This window comes from Eleginops maclovinus, chromosome 18 (genome assembly GCF_036324505.1).
Source record: "Eleginops maclovinus isolate JMC-PN-2008 ecotype Puerto Natales chromosome 18, JC_Emac_rtc_rv5, whole genome shotgun sequence".
Lineage (NCBI taxonomy): Eukaryota > Metazoa > Chordata > Actinopteri > Perciformes > Eleginopidae > Eleginops > Eleginops maclovinus.
Genome location: NC_086366.1, coordinates 15,900,202 through 15,921,775, shown reverse-complemented (window position 1 = coordinate 15,921,775; position 21,574 = coordinate 15,900,202). Strand labels below are relative to the sequence as shown.

The following is a 21,574-nucleotide window of genomic DNA, read 5'->3' as shown; positions in this document are numbered from 1 at the left end:
ACACAAACATACTCTTTGTCCCACATGTGTCTTATTGGCACCTGGTCCCCCTAGCTACAGCTCCGAAGGGGGAAAAAATGGATGCTTTTGAAAGGATCTCGTAATTTGATAAAAGCTCCTGTTGCACTAAACAGTCTATCATGTCTCGTTATATTATGATTTATTTTGTATTTCTACTGTTTCACTTTGAAGGCTACATCACCTAGCTTCCTGTATCATCCTGGCTTTCTGTTGCTGGCTTAACCGTCAGCAAATCATCACCGGGGCGGGGAGACGTCACGGCTCTGACTGCTCGACCTCTGCTTCTCGTCTCTCCATCAAGGCAGCAATCAGAGACATCTACCGGGCACCTAACTACCGACAGGCTACCAGCTCGGGGCAAGCATGCTGTCCTGCAATAACAAGCAGAAACCGGTTCATGCAGACAGGGTATAAAAAACAAACCAGTTAGTATTTTACAGAATAGTGGAGGGAAATTAAAGTTGGGTAAGAGGGGGCAGCCGGTCAGTGTGGAGAGTGAAACCGGATGCCCTGCCGGGTCAGTGCTGGCCGCGGCGGTTGTTGACACCGTTGTTGACACAGCACCGGTACATTAGAGGTACCAAGGAGGAGGAGGAAGGCCAAAATTAAACATCTTAAAATATCAAGCCCTCACTGGTACATAGTATTTTGACATCCTAGCCAGGAAGTATCAACTTTACTCCCGCACAAACATGCATTGTGTAACATGTTTATTTATTCCCCCATTTATCAGAAGTAGCCCGGGGAGTTTTCCAGGCTCAACATAACCTGTTTGCTCTGTAACCTCTCTGTAAATAGTCCGGTGTGTCCATGACATGGCGAAAACAAAAGAGCAGCTACAAATAGGTATTTACTGCCATCTAGTGTTTAAAATATACAGCTACATGGGCTCAATCTCAGGAGGAAAGTAATTGAAACTTATGAAAAAATGGGCCAAGACAAAATTAGATTCGGAAACCATTTTTTATTTTGTAAATGGGTTAGCGCTCAGACTGCACACAACAGATATTTTCTGAGTTGGACCCAATAAAACCAAAAGGAGCATCCAGTGACGAGGAAGCAAGGATGGTCAGGAAACAGCAGAGGAGTAAAAGGTGTTGAGTAAATCTGTCTTTCTGATCTTACATACATCAGATCTCTTATCATCTTAAGATTTAAAAAAAGGTTTGATCCCCCACTTCATTGGGACCACTCTGCTTCCTGCCAATGTGTATCCTGAACTTCTCAAGCTGTTGCTCCTGGTGAGTGACTTTTGTACAAAAAGACAAAAACGAAAAGAAAAAAATGCAAACACCACATTACAGAACACTTGAATAACAACAGGGGGAGAGAAATAAACCCAATGTGAAGTAATGGCAGAACAAGCCTGGACAGTAACACTCATTAAATCAAAATGAGAATTATTTACCCCAAACAAACATGGGCATGTTTATCTGCCTTGTAGATATACGTTATAAAGTACTGACTGAATTCATGCCAAGGCTCAAAACACCTCCCTTCACTATAGCTGGCAATATATAGTGCTGTGACCAGAGACGGACAATTTCATACACTACACGTGTTATAATGACCACATTAGTCCATTTATCATACTTTTCTTCTAATAATACAATATATTAAATAAAAGAATAGGCTAAATCTCTCACGACAAAGCTATGCAGATTATCATAGAAACTGATGACAAGACAATCTATCGACACACAGGCACAGTGCACAAGCTTGCAGGCAGGAAATTGAAAATAAATCTTTGTAGTTTTTAAATAGTACAAAAACGCTTTTTTGAGATTTTATTTTTCACTTTTTTTCTTCAAAAGCACAACTCAAAATACGAAGCCAGACCTTTGATCTGCTTTAATGTGAGGAAGAAACAGTAGCTGTGTAGTCGTTGCCCTCTGAACAAATACGTGGCGTAAATTTAGCTCATAAGATTCTCGGTTCCTCCACCTTTGGCTGAGAATCGTGTTCTGCTGGCAGTTTGTCTTCTGTGGACTTTAGTGTTAAATGAGTTGCCTCTTTTAATCAAATCCATTTGATTTATAAATATTTTAATCAGCACTGTGGTAAGGTAGTGACAGACTGAATATTTGATCAGTGTATGGGCCAAATCGGATGTGATAATGCACACTGCTGATTTGTTGTAGGATTCTCAGTCTCTTTCCCCCTGCAGCTGGCTGATGGTTAATCCTGCATTTATATAACCATAAGAAATATGGTTAGAATCCAAATACTGTGTTTAATCAATGCCAGCGAATCTGTGAGAGATGAAACGCCGCTGTAACAGACGTAGTGAAACAATAAAGCTTGTAAACAAAACTTTACAGCCACTTGCAGCTCAGACATGCAGAACAAGCTATTAACTGAGACAAGCCCACAAATTAAATGAAAAGAAAAGAAATCAATGCAAATAGTTTTTCATTTGAACTGTAAAACATAAAAATAAGAAAAATAATTTCTATATAGTCAGGTTTTTCTCTCCTTTTTTTCATTTATCATAATAATCCAATATTTTTGAGCAGTTCAAACTCAAAGAACAGAAAGTAGAATCTAACTTTATATGTTTATCAAGCGATCATATAATAAGAGATTGTCCTCAATAGTCCTGACAGGTTAAATAAAATAAGAATAAAAAAATAAAATAAATCTCTTATGATCTGAAGATAAACTCCTCGGGTGTATAGTAAACATCTCATGAATGAAACCCGGAATGAAAGCACAGTCAAAGTGCGCTCTAACCAATCGACAGGTGTGCGTGTGGTTTTGAATATGTAGTTAAGGGCACTGGAAAAGAAAATTCCTGCAGTGTTTCTCGCTCGGTGCTGCCGCAAAATGTTTTGGATTGGACGGGGGTTTCCCCGACCCATCATGCTTTGCTCTCAGTGGAATTTGTGTGTATGACACTGTTGTGTTCTGCAGTAATCTCCGTCAGGGCGTTTGACAATTCTGCCTCCTCCACATTGTCTTTCTGATCAGAGCACATCTTCCTGCAATGGAAAAGGGAGAAAGTGCACAATTTGAAATATGGTCTTCCATGGGTAGATCAAAAAAGACTTTAGTTGAAAACAATTTTAAGCATTTATTATGACACCTTTACCCAAATATGTAAGAAGACAATGTTTATGTTTAGAGGTCTTCTTACATATTTCATCATCACCTTGACAACAGTAGGATAAAGTTAAACAAACAGATAAGGACACTACCATATAAATCATCTGGTGTTGACTAACCCTCCTGATTTAAAACAGTATTTAAAGCTCTGCTCTTATGACACTATCAGCCTTGTGGTTTGTGAAATCTGTGCTCATCCTGAAGCAGTGAGGAAGAGTATCTACATCCTGCCAGCAGCTCTTGTCCTCTCCTGGGGAGGATTTAGGCAACACTCAGAGGCAATACACTAACTGCCTGAGACAAAATACTTTGTCATTAAACCCCTTTCAGACATGCAACGTGTAGTAACACCCCTGGCTTCGTCTATGTTTTTTTCAATAAGACTTACAAAGGTAATTTTAAGTTAAAATTACACTGTTTTGGAAAAAGACACAATTCTTGTGCAACATTGCCCTCTAGTGAATGAGCAGCAGTGGTATTTTGAGTTGGAAAGCAATCATATCAATGAAGAGGACTTTATCTTCTCTCTAAACAGCCTGCATTAATGTTAGTATTGAAACACATCTTTCTGTTGAAGCCTTAACTAATTAGCATTTTAACTGTCGGGGTTTCCTCATTCCCCAATAAATGTTCTTAAAAATATATATATTATTAGAGCTCTGATTGTTGTACTTAGATGGTTTAAAACATACATTTCCTCAACTTGAAACCTTATCTCATCTTTATAGACCGTGACCAAAAGTCTTAAAAAGGTTCAGTATTTCCTGGTTTATTAAACTTAGATAAACAGAGATGATATTGAAGTGATATATTTCTGACAGCGCTCCTACAAAGGTGAAATAAAGATGTGTGCGTGTGTGGGTTTGTGTGTGTGTTTGAACATAGGGGCAGGTGTAATCTGACAACATGTAACTCAAGACTTGTGCTTTGTTGGACATTTTGCAGAAATGTTACAGGTTTTTTTTTCATTGCGACTTTAACTCAGACATATACAATAACAAGGTCCACGTCTGAAAGGGGCTTGAATAATTCTTGTGTTGAATGTTGCAAAAGTGGAGACCCCTCTAAGAAGAATACTTACATACACAAGCATAAAAAACGTTACCGTCATATCACTCGTCTGTCACAATCCACAACGTCTTACTAATAAATAACCCAAATGTCATTACCACAGTTTACCATTACAATATTTCATATTGTGTGGTCAATGGCAAGATGCAGTGGTGAATGAATGGGCATACAAGTTACACGCACACACTCACACAAACAAACACACAGATAAACCTCTAGAGGGAGCCGTACTCATCGTTGACAGGAGGAGCAGTCTTGGCCAGAGTCTCTGACGCCTCCAGAGCTGGGCCTGAGGGGGGGAGGTCTGCTGCATCTCCATTGGCCAGAGTGGGGGCAGAGGATGGGCTATCTAAGCTAATAAGGTCTGCAAGGGGCAGGGAGGGTGATTCTGTCCCGTTTGTCAGCTCTAAATCTACGTTTTTAGGCCCTTCAGCAGAGGTTAGTAAGTCGTATGTGTCTGACACCGATGTAAAGAGATCCTTAGAAACCGGTGCCTCTGCGTGAGTGAAGGAAATAGGAGTGACAGGTAAAGGAGAAAGAGCAGATTTTTCAGCATCCAGGACTTTAAGAGCACCGTGGACCCCTGAAAGAGAGCTAGTTTCAGCATCTTTGGCAGTGTTAGTATGGACAGGTTGGTCATCAGGATTTCTAAGGCTTCCCCCACTGGGATCAGTTGAGTCAGGATCTGGTTTTGGAGGGGCAGTGGTTGCTAGACGGGTGGCAGTTTGTACCAGGGTCTCTGCCTCTGGGGCTACAGTTTGTGGCTGTATGGGCAGCTGGTTGACCGGTGGCTTTGGAGCCAGTTTCCTGGGGTTGAGAGAGGGAGAGGGCACTGGGGAAGATGCAGCCAGGGGCGATACAGGCGGGCTAGCTTTAGCATTCAGAGCGGCAAGTTTAGGAGAGTGTCTACGCTTCGGTGGTATCGGTGTCCCAGATTTTTGCGCCTTAGTCCAATCGGGGGTAGTAGGAGGAGTGGTTATTTTATCCAGTTCTTCCGGGCCGTTACTTCCTCTCTGTTCTACTAACGGGGCCATTTTAGCTTCGATGGCTGAGGTGAAGATGAAGGGAGTCGGCGGGGCCATGTTCGATTCTGGAGTTGGGGCCGGGGCCAGGACGGGGGTGGGTGAGGGGTCGATTGCCGTGGTAGACAGGCTACAAGTGAGGGTAGTGGACTCGCTAGAGGGGCTGTCCTGAGAGGGGTCAATTGTTGCGGTGGCTGTGTCAGAGTTGGTGGCTACGGAGGAGAGCGTGTCCAGTGCCAGAGCAGCAGTGTAAGCCGCCAGCCTGAGAGAGCAGGGAGAGAACAGAGACACACAGACTAGACACCAGGGTGACTGTGACAGAGGAAGGGTGGCTCGCACGAGAGCATGCAGAGGGGTTAGTTGGCTTAAGAAAAATCACACAAACATAGAGAAAAGCAACTTAAAAACAGCAACAATTAAGCCTAGTGAGAAAAAGAAACAAAAGAAAAAAAAGAGGGCATCATGCTGTGAGTGGACATTGGAGGATACATCCCATACACACACCAACATGAAGTGCGCTCACTAGGAAAACTAACGTCCGAAAAAAAGCACCAGGCTTCCTGTAGGCAACTACAGCACCACCCGTAAGGGTTGAACAGTACCAGTGACAATCTCACACTGTATCGTCTAATTTCTCTGATTCTTTGCTGATAATGAGAGATGGCTTCATGTGAGTTGACCACACTCAAGAGGACTAAAAGCCTTTGTGTCTTTAACTGGTATTGCTTCAACCTTGATACAATGACAGAACATCTCTAAAGACTGGAGAAGAAACACAAAGTGTAGTAATCCCTGTGAAAGGGACTAAAAACAGAAAAGCGACACGGTTCAGTGGACTCCACCCAAGAATGACATGATATTTTCTTTTTTCAAAAATGGGCCGAATTGTTTCCTGTCCAATTTGATAATTATTCTTCGAAGTGGAGTGCAATGCACAACAGCTAAATAAAAAAGACTGGAGCGGTCAGAGGGCTGTGTGCTCGCGGCCTGTTTATACTCACTCTGGCTCTGTGAGAGGTGTGGTTTCATTGGGTTCTGTTGGTCCTGCTGCGTTGTGATTGGCTGTACACTCGTCCTCTGTTCTGACCTCCACTATTGGCTCTTTGGACTCATCTTTCCTGCAGGACATAGAGACAAAAATGTTGGTAAAATGGCAACAGATTATCCAAATCAGTTATTGGTCCATTGAGAAAAGGTCGTACAAAAGCAAGTAATGTTGTCATCACAGACTGTGAGCGGATTATCTTTTAAACTCAGTCATCGTCTGAAAATTAGAGTTGGATAATTCTTGTGAAGAAGAACATGTGGCTGCATGTAGCACAAATCAAAACAGAATGCACCTTCCCACTTAAAGTGAGTCAAAACTGCCTTATTTAGCACATGAAAGTATTCGCTCGACGCCTCACTTAACCAAGCATTTTATATATATTTACTGAAGGACAAATCTACTCTAAAAACTAAATACCATTCATGGGCCTGTTTGATTGATTTGTTTATTTCCCTGTCTTGCAGATAATTACTAGGCTGACTATAATGCAGAGCAGTCACAACAAAGACGTGTTGGTTTAGCACATGAGGCACAACATATTTTCTTTAATGGCAAACTCTCCCCCCGGTTACATCTTGCTTTTACTAGCCTCAACGTAAAACCTTAAGATAAGATTCTTCATCATCTTCACTGTCAGTCCTTGAAGGCATTCTGGGGAATGTAGGAAGTCACTCATTAAAGTAGAATTCATCAAATGCAAGCAAAATAAAATAAAGAACAATATGATCTGAATGGTTTTCATTTTTTCTACGTCTATCGATGACATTCAAAGTCTACCAAAAATGATTTAGATTTATTTACTCTTCTTCAGAACTGGGAAATACCTACATTATTATTAATATTTTTTTTTGGAAAGGTTGGACTTTTAAATCAGTTCTTAAAGCTCACCTTTTTATTAAATCTTTTAACTAATGATGACACAAGTCGGTTTTACTCGACATTTATGTTCTATTTGTTGTACTTTTAAAAATGATTATTACTGCTGCTATTGTTGAAACGCTGTATATTTTATTCGGTGGATTAGGGAATTTTGACTGCATGCTCTGTTGCCGCCTAAACAGCCTGTTCTTAATCCATAGAAATGACTTAGTGACTTTGTTTTGAAAAGTAAAATAAAGTTGTTATTATTATTATTATTATTTATACATCCAGCAGAAGCTTAATATTGATTAAAAGCATATGATCTCTGTCTCTGGATAACATTATCTAATATATGCAGTCATCAATTTGTTTCCTTAATTTTCGGCACAAGGATAACAAAAACTGCTTAAAACATTTATCTGCATGAAGTTGTTTTCACTGATACTCACATGAAGGCTGCCTTGCCCTCCTCCAGGTTGTGCCCTTTGGTGCCTGTGCTTGATTTACCGCAGAGGCACATGATGAGGCCACATTTGTTGACAAAGTAACAGGTGACATCCACAGCTAGCAGCAGGAGTACAAATGCTATAACGAGAATCCCTGCCCAGAGCATGATGCCCATGGAGAGCGCCGCCTCATCGCCCAAATCTGCCACAGAAGAGACAAGAGAGGCAGAGTGCTGAACAACTGCGGCGTGACACTTTTAAACAAACACCCAGGAACAACTGAATAAAAGTGCAGCTACGATAAAGTGACCACAAGATGTTCCATAAAACAAAAACAACTCACCTGCTATGAGCACTGAGTTGTCTTGCCATGAATTCTGAAGCATTGTGAAGTTTGTGTAGAATGACTTTTGTTCAATTATTGATAAAGCAGCTATCAGTAAAAACACATGTAAAAATAACATATCCAACCCATTTATTTGGTATTAGAAAGAAGAGAAACCAAAGAGTACACTGTGTTGCTATTACCCAGAAAGCAGGATAATTATGGACGAAAATAAACGTGAGGCTTTTCCAAAAATCACAAAAGGCTATGACGTATGTTTTCTGTAAAACCCACACTAAAATATCTCTCTGTTTCTAGACAATTGTAACTCTTTAGATACCAATATGAAACAAAGAGCTGCTAGAGAATAAAATGTATCTGCGTGAAGCACCCTCCATAATAAATTGTATAAAAACATCTATTATTGAATATTTGATAAACATTACATGCATGATAGAGTTAGACATATGTCTTAGTAAACAGCACACTAACAGTTTGTGATCATTACAGCTTTTCAAACCACTCCAATATTATTATTAAAACATCTTTCAGTTAGGTGTTTTTGTTTTCAATAATGTAAACGTTAATGTTACAAACCTTGACATTACATATATATTCATTTTGTGAGCAATTAAATTATATAATACAGGGTTTATGTAAACGGACAGGACACTCTATTTATCTTTTTTAAATATAACCTTATTTAAATTCCACTATTGTTCATTACTGTAAACTGGCAGGTCTCTCTGGTGTCTACTGCTGATGACTAGCTGTGCTTCTGCTGAGCATCTGTGAGAAGAGGAGGATATCCACTGCTTTGGGTTTAGCATCCTCACCCAGGACATAGAGACATAGAGACACGTCTGTCATGGTCAAAGTCTGTTTTTAAGAAGTGAAAGCGTCCAGAGAGACAGCCAGGCCTGAGAGAGGCGAGCGCTCCTCTACCGTTATGGTGTGAAATCCCCATGAAAACTATGAGATCAGGAGCACAGTGATGAGGGACATGATGAGAGATGCCAAAGTGCATGTCACGGATGAACGGCCCTGAGTGGCGTAGGAGCGGGAGGACAACCCTGACCACACCAAAACGCACACGGGGCACAGAGACGAAAATGTTCACGTGGTCCACCACACCAATGTCCATGGCCGGGCGAGAGAGCAGGAACATTGAGAGGGGGCAAAGGAGAGAAAGAGAAAAAAGGACAGAAAGAGGGGGGGATGAAGGGGAAAACAAAGTGGAAAACAAGAGAAGGGAGGGAAAAACAGAGGAAGAGAGAAAGTGAAAATGTGTCAGGTCTGAAAACCAAAAGTAAAAAAAAAAGTTTTCTGGTATTGGGGGAGAAAGAAAGAAAAGAAACACCTCAAAGCAAAAGCACAGCACGAATGGGGAAAACTACACAATGCGGACTAGATGGTGAGTGGGAATGCTTTAGGTCAGAAAAAGAATTAGAAAAGAAGTGAGGAGAACACATAATGGTTTGTTCAGCAAAGCACTCGGCAGCGTCTAGCACCTATAGGGAATCTGACAAGCTTTGTGAGCTTGGTGGAAAACCTTCAGCTGCAGTTAAGACTTGGAGGAACAAGTTAATCAGTGGTTATCAAGGTTGAATTTAAAGACTGCTTCCACACAGGGACAAACTCTGGCTGCCATTTCTAAGCAGTAAACAAAGCTAAAGATCATTCAGAGGAAATCATTTTATCCTCTGTGGAAAGAGCCTGTCCCAGTTCTGCGAGCACAAACTCAAGCTCATTTCGCAAGGGCTGTCAAAACGTTAAAGTGGGCAAATTCAGCCGGAAAATCATTTCTGGCTCACCGCCGTTCAGGAAATCAGTTTTTTTCCTGTAGATTTATTTGCTTGTCATTCACCTTTCAGAGCTAGAGGGTTAAAAATAGAGTGTAGCGTTTTGAGCTTTGAGTTTGGTTCCTCAGTTTCCTGGCTGTTTGGTCCCAGTGTGTGTGGCTGGCCTGAGGGAGAGTACCTGCGATGGCTTCTGGCTCTGGGGACGTCCTGAAGGACATGGTGGCCGGCTGGGACCTGCCCTTCTTATTTTCTGCCACCACATAAACGTTGTACTCGGTGTCCCACTCCAGCCCGCTGAGAGTTACGTAGTCGCTGTAGTTGGGCATCCGGATCTCTGGTTTCCACTCTTTCATCTCTGTCTGAGAGTGGAGAGAGATATACAGTTGTTCAACATTATACTCTACAGGTTATCTTCTTAAAATGTCATATTTCTATAGAACCCAAAATATTTTCATATTTAACAGTTTGAGCCCTCACAACTTGCTCAAGTGAGTAATCGATTATCGTTAAAGTTATATCAGATCCATTTTCGGTCTGTCCATTAATTGAATAATAATTTGTATGCTATAACATGAAGGTTTGAACAGGATAGTACTGGACTAATCATTTAACATTGTGCATAATATTTCTTTAAAGATGTCAGAATTATGAAGTCTCTTTAGATGCCATTTAGGCAGTAACTCACTTTTGTCATTGATTCTGAATCAGAATTGTTTTATTTCTTGATCAACCAATTCATGTTTTGAATATAAAAACTTAGCAAAATAGTAAAAGATACAACTAGCAGTTCCCGAGACTGTGTAATTGTGTCTTTTCTTTCCTGCATTATGTTTTCATATGATTGCCTTATTTATATATTGTTTCATTAACTTAATTTTTTTACTTACTTATTTTCTTAGATTGTTTATGTTTGCACCAAATCAAATTCCTTCTATGTGTAAATGTACCTGTCAATAAACCTCTGGTATTATACAGTTGAAGCCTGGTTGTTATTTTTTAGTAGTATATTTTATTTTTTATTAAAAAATTGCGAGAAAATAAAACCCCTAACTAAACAAATATTCAGTTGAATAACATAACATAACAACACAACCAGCAAATATTTATTTTTGAACAAATCATTTTGGGTTTTTGCATTAAAAACATACGTTATTGATAAATCTATTATCATCGTAGTTGTTTTTTTTAGAAACGGACCAACGATTTCCGCTCTGAAGGCTATACTCACTGGCTTATAGCGGATGAGATAATGCACGATGGGCGAGCCGCCGTCGTCCTGGTTGATCCAGCTGACTTTGAGGGAGTTGCCTTTGGGTAGAAGTGCCCCTTCGAGTTTAGGAGGATTGGGATGCCCTATAGGCACACAAGAACAGGATAAAGGTTATATAAAGGCTCATTAAAAAGATGCAGACAAAGACAGGCTTTTTCTATTTGAAGAACATTGTGTCTGACCACCAGTCCCTTTAAAGTCGTACAGCACAGAAATACAAATATCTTTGAGAAGAAAAGTGGCCTCTCTGCCGCTGTCCTTAAAGACACTTGCCCTTCCTCAATCGCTCCCCTCAACATGGTTTGTATCAAGTCAGACTAATTACCAGTGACACACAGCCGCATGCTTATCTGAGTCAGTGGCTGAGTGACATTCCCCCAGTGTCATACAAGCCTTCAGGGGAATTGATTATGAATGACTTTTCTTTAAATGAAAGATTTGCATTCCTCAACATATTAAATGGGTTTACCTGTAGAGATAACAGGGGGAATGTTTGTGCTGGGCAACACACTTAGGATACAATAAATACAAATGTGTTCTTAAACTCTACTGATTTAAACAATTGATGTTTAAACACTTAACATAAAGCATAAAGTCAAATTGAAATGTATCACACGGCAAATGTAAGACCGCCTTCATTTATGTAGTGCTAGGTCATTGTATCCATCACAGACGGAGTGTTTGATTTTGCTCCTTTCACGTGGAGTTACCAGATTATTCCTGGTCTTTTTCTCCCTTTAAGACCCATTATCCATCTCCTGTCAGGATGATGTGCAGCTTTATGTATCTATTAAACATTTGGAGCTTTCAAACTTTTATATTTGGCTCTTTTCATCTAAATGATAACAGTGGCTGGACCTCCTAGTTCTTTGAAGATAAAGAAAACTGAAGTCCTGGTCTATGCATTTTCACAAATGTAATCACTGTAAGCTTCTAATTAAAAGATGGGTTTGAGAAACTTCAGTGTCCTTTTTTCATTCCCAAATGAATTCTGAGAAACATTCAGGAAGTTATTAAGTATTCATTATTACTAACTACTTTAGGACTCTGGTGCTGAAATCAAAATCCTTCCAATTACTTTTAAAGTGTTTCACCATTTAGCTCTCCCTCTTGGGGGCAGATCAGCCAACCCTCAGTGTTTCAAGACCTATTTATTCCCCAAAACATCTGATGCTTCCTGAGCCTGATTTGTTCTTATTCTCAAACAATCGTTTCAATTTAAATAGCTCAAACCTGCTTGTTATAAATACTAGTCATTCACATGCTTTTTTTCTTCTGCTGTGTAACTGTGAGGCACTTTGTAACCCTGTCTTAGAAAAGTGCAACACAAATAAAGCATTATTTACAAACAGACACCAAGAAAAAGATGTATAATGTTAGTGCTCATTCTCCGACTCATAATGGTCTTGCCTTCAGAACAACTGTTAAATGTGGTTTTTGCCTGTAATGCAGCTTAAGATTAAACATGATGAACAATACACAGGGAAACTATTGCTCTCAGCAGGACCACTACAAGGTATTGAAAGAGAACCAGAGCGAACTGGCGGTAGGGGCATATTTTAGAGGTGAGAATGACTTTCCTGTGATTAGAAGACACTGTTCATCACACACCTGATTTATAAAAACTCAGCGTAAAACTAGGGTTGGTATTGAGCTTTCAATACCATCCGTGTGATGCTGATATTAAACACTCTTGACTGTTATAGATTACCGTGAAGACAGCTCTGGCTCCCTCTCATTTATCCTGCTGAGGCAAGTGTCTACATGACTGATTAATGGGATTGAGTTTAGATGTTTACTACATGACTGCATAGAGGCAATTAATGTGTTGTTTAACTTTGGGATTTTCCGGTTAAAGTGAAGGGATCTGCTATCCTAGAAATATGCGCCAGTATGTTACCTTCTGCAGAGTGGAGGGGGATCATCAGGACCATGCAAGGAAAATAACAGTCACATGAAATGACACATGTGAGTGAAAGAGGAAGAAGGGCATGAAAGACAGAACACAGGTACAGGTAAAGAAAACATAAATGAAGTGGAGAGAAGCAAAAACAGAGGGATGAGGAATCACAACAGCTTTTCATACCTATAAACACAAAAGGAATAATCTATGTGTGTAACGGCTTTATCTGTTTGAGTTAAGCGACTCTTTAATTTGCAAGGTAAGTGATTAAACAATGCTAAAAGACCACATTTAAAACATTCCTGAATGACAGTAAAATGATGAAGCCAGAGCGGATATTTGCAGCTTTTGAAGCAGAGCGATCTGGTTTTAATTCATTATAATGTCAATTAATTCACAAGTCGCAAATCAAAGTGATAGTAAAAGTTATAATTTGATAACTTGGCTGTCAACTCAAAGAATGTGGGTGAGATAAAATCTACGGATGACATACACAGAGGAGTTAGCATTTATAATCCGGCAATACAAGGTCACACTTTCTAAAGAACAATATTTGCTATGCTTTAAAGTGATCATAAATGCAGCTAATCACTAGAAGGGATGGGCATATCCTGTGGGAAAAGACAACAGCTACAGCAGTAAACACGAATTGTCTATTGTCCTCTTTACAGAACAAACCTGTGTCTTCAGTGTAAAAATGAAAAATGCCATCTAGGGACATAAAGAGAGAAGATATCAGGCAGTCAGACTCAGTTGTCTGCATAAATGACTCTGTAATAACACTTCACTGGAGAGTTTAGTGAGACGCATTTCTGCCAAACTGCACCAGTCAAGCAAGAGGAAAGAAACCCTTTTATTTGAATGATTCCCACATTTAGTGTTAGAATGAGACAGAAGCAGCACACAGGAAACTCAAGAGGATTCAAAGGTGGCAGGAAGTGAAAACAAAGGGAAATATTCCAACAAAGGAACTGTAGTTGTTGTTATTTGTTTTTAATTAGCCTACCGTTCATACAACAGTATTTAACTGTACTATGTACTATTTTATTGACCTGTACTTTAATCTTGTTTTATAATTGTTTGTGACAGATATGAAAAGTTTTTAGTGTTTGTTGATTGTTATGAACCTGAGGACTGCAGATGGAAATGAGCTATTAGCTCAAATCAGGCATAAATCATCTCTTCTTTTTTCTGAGATTAATGTATTTGTATGCATCGTCCTTGTTTAATAAATACATACATTAATTTGTTCAATGTAATATACTGAATGCTAACAAAACTAACTAATAGTAGAAGTTATTTTACATTTAATTCACTATTTTGATGTATGAACAGTATTTTGAACCACCTAATATATGGGAAGTGAGCAATAAGAGATGAAGCACCTCATTTTGTAAGTGCTGCCTGAGGCAGACAACAGACACATCAGCAAATGGAATAAAAAAAAGGACGATCAAATCAACATATGAGGAGGTGATCAGCACACAGACAACACTGAATCATGTCCAACAATGAAATGGGATCAATTATGAGTCAACAGGCACATTCAATTATGAGCCAACTGAGTGATGCAGCTTCTCTTCCAAAAACTCTCCTCCGCAGCCAACAGAGGGGGCTCACAACTAAAGGATGGCTTTCAGATTCACTACCAGGCTACCATTTGAAGAACTGAGGAATAATCAATACTACTGTTCAAATGTTCGCAAACACATAATGAGAGTACTAAAATACTGTACATGAAAGATGTTGTTTTTAAATCACTGTGTGACTGGCTCCATATGTGACCTGTGTGAAGAGATTGGGACATTAATGTGTTAATAGCCAGATGGTCTGAAACGATTTGGAAAAGGTGACAAAAATGTGTCCGGATTTATTAGATTTCAACTTCCTTGCATAAAAAAAAGGAGGTGTGGGTCGGTAGTTCCTGCTGTTGGTTTTACTCCTTAACACACAAAATATACTTGGAAAAGGACAAACCTCGAGTGGAAAACATCAGAGAGTCTACACACGTTCCGTCGCAGACTGAAAACTCACCTGCTTTTCGACTGGATCTTAAAAAAAGAGACTCTTCTGTACGTAGCACTTAGACAATATTTGCCTTTCAGTGAAGCTAATGCCGTAGCACTTAATCTGATTGGGTTCATAAATAGGAAATGTACCTGCAGGAGTCTTGCCTTTTTGTTTGTTTCGTCATGGTTGGATGCACTTATTGTAAGTCACTTTGGATAAGAGCGTCAGCTAAATTAAATGTAATGAGAAGACACTGCTGGGAAAAGTCTCAATGCAGATGCTGTGTGTTTGCTGTCCAGCAGCTGACTGCACTTGAGTTTTTATAGACCAGTAATGGGATAGACAAATACTTCATAGAAGAGAGGACTTCAGGTAGTGTGTTTGTGGGGACAAGGGTGTGATAAAGGCTCCACAGTGTGCTGTAAAAAGAGCAACATGTGCCACTTACGGACAGGCTCTGTCTTGAAGAACTTGGGGAGGCTGCTTTCCCCTTCACCCTTGCCGTTGATGGCATACAGCCTCACTTCGTAGCTGGTCTCTGGGTTCAGGCCGATGATAGTGGCCTCACTGCTGAAGCCTGTAACAATTATCAGAGGCAGAGCAATCCCTGTTGAGAACACCTTGATCATTTTGATAGGCAGAGAAACAAACACACTCCCAGTTCAAACAATACGTGTATAAACAATGATTAATTCCATCAGGGTTAAACACTGATTAGCCCGATTCGCGTTTCATTCCAACAATGTTTAAACAGATAAGTATATTTAGAGATGGTCTAAAAGGTCTAAACCAGGTATACACAGAAACAGAAATAACTGACAGCTGTTTCAAAGTCATACTCATCAATACATTACTTTTGGGATCAGGATTACTTTATATTGATCATTAGTAAATTGCTATTTCATAATAATACTGTGATTTATTTATTTACTTATTGTCTCGCTTGACCTTCACTTCTTATTTAGTTTTTAAATCAAATCAAAAGTGTGTTTCAGTCTACAGCATTACATAGTAGTATTAAATAGACATATTTCGCCACAACAACATCATTATTTTTGTTTTGTTTTGTGTTCTTACCATCACCGACTTCATAAACGCATTGCGACCAGGTGCCTCTGCCCTGAGTCCTCCACTCCGCTCTGTATTTCAGGACAGAAACCCCTCCGGTGGACTCGGGCTCCCCAAACTCGATCAGAGCCGAGGTGGAGAAGGGTCTCACCTCGCTGATGAATGGAGCTGATGGCACCTCTGTTAAAGGAAAGCAAATGCAGTGTGTTCATAACAACTGTAATGTTTTTGTACGTCAACGCTGCCAAACTCCATTGTTCTGTTATAATAACAGACTGAATTCACAGGTCATAATAGTCAAAAAATCCATCAAATAAACAGCTTCGGCTTTGTTAGAAATGCCTGATTTGTGACCGTTCTGTTGTTTCTCAAGCACTGAACGCTGCATACGCTTGACTACTTCAGAAATTAAAAACAGTAGGGAAAACAATCAAATGCTTGTGTGAGGAACAGATTCAAGTTGAAGCAGAAAATAGTAAGCGGCTTGTTGGAGCTTCAAAAAGAAAAAAAAACCAAAGGGGTGTTGCTGGCATCAATCTTTGAGCTGGAAAACGTTTGCACTACGCAATGTTTCAATACAATGTCAATATCTATAATCTATACAGCTGTTCCTCAATGACATGCTTTTTGGGATTTCTATGCAATCATAAAAGTTGCATTGGCATTGAAAATGTCTCACCTGTTGTGTACACAATTAATTCCTCATTAACATTCACGTTTTAGCCTTTTGGTCCACCCACCACGGTTCCCTCTATTTGATGGGAAATTACAATATTTATAAAAAAGGAGAAAATAGCCATATCAAAGTACTGGTGTCTGTTCTGAATTCACACAGTCCGGTGTGAGCACAGTTCTGTATTGAATCACTTTGATCTGTGAAATGAATGAAGCACTGTGATTACTGTGGTTGCCTGTGTTTGGCTTGGAGGGAAGAGTGTGGTGTTTCCAATTCATTTTCTTCAGATTGTGGCCTCAGAGCGCCATTAACTCTCTGCCCCTCTGCTCCATTTGTCTAATGTGATGGTGAATATACAGCTGCGAGTGACATGATGCTACAATCAAAAGTTGTACGTTTGATAAAATGTGTTTTAATTGATAAATGCACACAAACTCAAGTCCTGGATAATATATTCAGTTTTCATTGATCCCAATGTTGGTTTCTCATCTAAAGCTACAATCCATCTAAACAAACACAGCTCTGTGTGATCTCACGTTGCGGTAGATGTTTTGGTCTAATGTGTTTAGAATATGGGTGAAATCTCTTTCTTAAGCCTGAAGCCAGAAAAGCTTTGTAATTGAATTCATGCGCTACAATGAAATGGCACTCTATGTGTTTTGTTACAACTGAAAAACATTGTTTTAAGTATTTATAAAAAGTTCCCGGCCTACATATCATCAATAATCCTTCAAATAGCACAAACAAATTCAAAACAACAGAGCGCAGTGACTCACTGACCGGCCTGAATGAGCAGGAACTCTTTGGACTCTGTGCCCATCTCATTTGAGGCGCTGCAGTTGTAGCTCCCAAAGTCATTCTCTGACTCAGGGGTTATCTGGAGAAGAAAACAAAGCAACAAAATGAAGGGCAGTGTAGCAAAACAGATAAACAAAGTTGAGTGTCAAACACTCTGAAGGTGACCTTTTTATTTGTCCATTACAGTAGCCTATTTTTATTTGTTGCTGTGAGCTCTCCTGCTGCTGAATTATTCATTCAATTTTTTTTTCACAATGGAGCTGAAAGGAAACCCCCCTCACTCGGAGTCTACGCTCATGAAATGTTGATGACACACGGGGTATGTGTGTGTGCACATGGAAGGAGTGTGTATACATTTACTTTATGAAGTTTAAATAGTGGTTTGACACTGTGTGTGTGTGTGTGTGTGTGTGTGTGTGTGTGTGTGTGTGTGTGTGTACATACCTGCAGGTAGCTGGCTGATGGACTTCTGAAGATCTTAATGTTGGTGGTGTTTGAGTTGGGGAGCTGCAGTCCATCTCTCAGCCAGGCGATAGACACATCACTGGGATGAGCCTTGACCTCGCAGCTGATATTGACAGCATTTCCATCCCAGGTGTACACAGCCACTGCTCCGTGGATCTTAGGGGCATCTAGTGGATGAAATGCATGTGTAATACACACATCCTGCCAAACAGTTTTGGGTTCTGTGGTTTAACAGTGCCTAAAATATGTGAGGCTTAAAGGCCCCGAAGCGCCAACCCGATCAATTTTGAGGTGAAGGTTTGTTTACAATGTTTTTGGGCTGTGTCCTGCAAACATAGGCCCCTATCACCCCTTGGGTGGTGAGTAAGAAAGCTTTGTTTTAATGTATGTTTTTCATACCTTTTTTTGTTGTTGTATCATACATCTTTTATGGCAACATCATCAATTTACAACACCGTATAGAATACAATCCAGGTTGCACGACATTTTCGATTTATTCAATCCCTCTACCCTACACCCACCCCTGATCTTCCATGTATATACTGATGGTTTGTGTTTTTTGCAGCACCCTTAACGTTAACTCAAATTGCATCCCAATCCAATTCTTGTCCAAAAGTGGATATTTCCCTATCCAATGCTTTCATGCCTGATGTACGTAGGCATATATTTCTGGGAGTTAAGATTGTTATAAATAAACAAAACTGTTTGGGAGCACTTCACACCCAACTCAGAATAGGATGTTCTTTCAAATCGGACCCCCAGGGAACCCCATAGGTTTTACAGGCAGACCGTATTCTAAAGTAAAAGAAGAGAGAGTGTTGATCAATATTATATTGAGAGGCCAGTTTTTGAAAGTCGAGAATACAATTTTCCCCATTAATGTCCTGAAGAGTTTGGAGACCTTTATCCTCCCAAGCTTTGTTTTGAGATTTGCCCCCAGTCAATAGGTTATGATATATCATATGTTTTCCAGATTCCCTTTACTACCAGGTGTCATGGAGATTAATTTCCTCTCTCAATGCGCAGATGTTGACTTTTGTTTGTAATCTTAACGGTGTGTTCCAAGTTTGGGCAAGGCGTATTCATTGTGAGGAAACACAATAATGGCTAGTTTTTTAATGTGCGTTTGGTGTGTCAGAACCTTAAATTAAAGTAAATTCAAGAGCTCAGGAAATGTTTGTTTTGTTCAGTGTGAAAGGGTGAATCACTGGAAAGTCACTCGAGTACATTACACTCATTCTGTCGGCTGAAACACTTCTAATGAAAGAGAAGGAAATACTTACAGCGGACCTCCAAATATGCAGGCTGATCATCCTCTCCAATGGCACTGCGCGCCGAGCAGAGGTACTGACCCGCATCTGTATAATTGACATCCTTCAGAGTGAGGGAGGACACACGAGCATCACTCCTCACCACTACATTTCCATCCACACTCTAAATGGGAGCAGAAAATAGCTTGGTTTAGGGAGAAAAAAAAAACATGGCATTCGCATCTGTTATTTTCCATTGCTATTTTGCATATCTACAAAGCACATTTCTGCAAAGAGATGTGACCTGAAAAAAAGAAAAGCTTAAAGAAAGCCTGCCTTCAATGAGCAGAAGAGACATTACGTTAATGAAAAAGGCACAGTCTGCTCGGTAAAGACGTGGAAACATAAGGACACAGTTGACAGAACAGGGGAGCTTATCAATAATAGATGACAGAAGGCACTAGAAACCATCCCAAGCTTTTCACACATAGGGATTACCAACTTGTTTAATATGCTGATGCATGGCGCTAGATTGCACAGCGTTTCCTTTACATACCACATGAACACTTTGATGTTGAAGACATGTGAAACTACACACCATCACATTTCTTTTAGTATAACATTCTCAGTTAATGACCTGTGGTGAGTTTTGCTTTAATTCGCAGTGCTTTTTAAACTACAAGCATATTCCACAAATTGAGTAAACAGATATTTGAAACCAGGGGCATGGTAACCGATCAGCTGGCTAATGAGACGAGTAAATGTCCTTCCTCCTCTACAGATACCTGGTCTCATTAACTTGATATGCAGGGTTACAACATCCGGAGATAAGTGGCTTCATGACCTTTAAGGTCAAAAACTGTGTTGTTATGGTTGCTGTTGTCATGTGACCCTAAACTGTGGGTCTACACTTTCAGATGGACCACATTTCCCTCTCTTGAAGAAGACCAGGACCAATACTTACTGACATGGCTCTTTGGGAAACCTTAATTTCCTTCAAATTAACAGCTAATTAATGCTTCGAATGAGCAGAGCAAATGTTCAAACTCAAAGTGTCTCAACTTTATTTCATAGATTTGGGACATTCAACTGTTCATATTTGAATCTTTCATACAGTAAGCTCTGATGTTTTTGTAGATTTTTCCATTTAGAGGTTTTCAAGCCTCTCTTTTAGCCGCTTTTATGGCTTTAATCCAAGCTGCAGGCTAAACAATGGCACGGATGCTTTTACACATATTGAATTAGGGCCCAGTCTGGGGAGGCATGTAAGAGAAACCCTCATTAGTTTGTATTCAAATTCAATAGACAAAGCATGTCTGGGGCATTCATTATGCAAAGCGGGTAGCAGTACCAGGGAGAGACTTACATAACACACTAGCCTTTTATTCTAACCCCTGTGCAGGAAGCCTTCTCCTGTGACCCTGAGGCACCGCCTCTGACTCCTGCATCTGTGCAACATGCCACTCCATGTATCCTCCAAAGTCCTAGTTACTATCTGCTTCAAAACGGAGTCCTTTTTAATTGTGTTCTCCTACTTTTGGAGAAAGCGGCAAAATGTCATCCAAGCCAGAACAACATCTGGTTAGTTTCCCTCCAGCCTTCATTTCGCTCATGAAGAGGAAAATGGTCTCTTTACTGCAATTTAATGTTGCAATTCATTAATGTTTTATAACAATTGATTTTCAGAATGAATGCACAACCTGCCAGAGTGGTTGTCTATAGGCAACATCATTATTAAACATCCATTACATAGACTTTTCTGCCTCTAAGAAGGAGGTACAATACAACTTTACATGTCTTTGCAAGAACCCGCAATAAACAGATGGAGGAAGCAAAATAAAGACTTTCAGACAAAAGCGGGTCTAATAAATCAGAACAAACTGACAGCAGAGAGCAACAGCTTCTGCAGCTCCACTAGCAGAGAAAAGCAACACTGCTGGAACATCAGAGCATAAAATTGAGGATACACTGAGGACATGTTAAACTCATGTCTCACCAAACCTGAATGGGTCCTGCATACAGATACACCTGCCCCTGAACGTACTTTCCTTCCCATGCCCTGTCGAATGACCAGCTGCCGACACATTCTCACACTCCTCCCGTGGTTAATCATGAGACACACTGATCAATTCAGAGTGAAGGTGGAATTAAACTCATATACTTTTGTCAGAAAATGGAAATGATTATTGCCTGATCCATTAAAGTAAACCAATGCACTCGATACATGAAACCATAGTGCTGCAAATATGGGGCAGAGATATAATTTGTGAGAAAACAGTTCACGTTTATGCGTCATAAAATAAAGTAGCATGCCATAATTCTGTTTTTAGTCTGTGTTCGTTCTTGCTTTAGGGAAAAGCTGTACTTCCTTTGCATTATCTTTATCCTATGTGGTAAACTCGGAAGCTGACAGCTCAGTAATTATATACATAT

General features: G+C 39.9%; 1 protein-coding gene across 7 annotated transcripts in view; it reads right to left on the bottom strand.

Annotated features, from left to right (window-relative positions):
- Positions 1 to 965: 965 nt before the first annotated feature.
- The window catches only part of ncam1b (neural cell adhesion molecule 1b), a 66,534-nt gene continuing 45,925 nt past the window's right edge, over positions 966 to 21,574 (bottom strand). For 4 of the 7 annotated variants that reach the window (XM_063907436.1, XM_063907438.1, XM_063907437.1 and 1 more), the window contains 11 exons: positions 19,175 to 19,325; positions 17,871 to 18,058; positions 17,409 to 17,505; positions 15,962 to 16,132; positions 15,333 to 15,461; positions 10,930 to 11,054; positions 9,880 to 10,060; positions 7,578 to 7,776; positions 6,221 to 6,337; positions 4,429 to 5,481; positions 966 to 3,002 (listed from right to left, as the gene is read on the bottom strand). In XM_063907436.1, coding sequence (XP_063763506.1) covers positions 2,882 to 3,002; positions 4,429 to 5,481; positions 6,221 to 6,337; positions 7,578 to 7,776; positions 9,880 to 10,060; positions 10,930 to 11,054; positions 15,333 to 15,461; positions 15,962 to 16,132; positions 17,409 to 17,505; positions 17,871 to 18,058; positions 19,175 to 19,325 — 2,532 coding nt within the window. In that variant the 3' untranslated portion in view covers positions 966 to 2,881. Of the gene's footprint in view, positions 3,003 to 4,388; positions 5,482 to 6,220; positions 6,338 to 7,577; positions 7,777 to 9,879; positions 10,061 to 10,929; positions 11,055 to 15,332; positions 15,462 to 15,961; positions 16,133 to 17,408; positions 17,506 to 17,870; positions 18,059 to 19,174; positions 19,326 to 21,574 lie in introns of all 7 variants that reach the window. The other 3 variants (XM_063907441.1, XM_063907440.1, XM_063907442.1) reach the window with 3 other exon arrangements.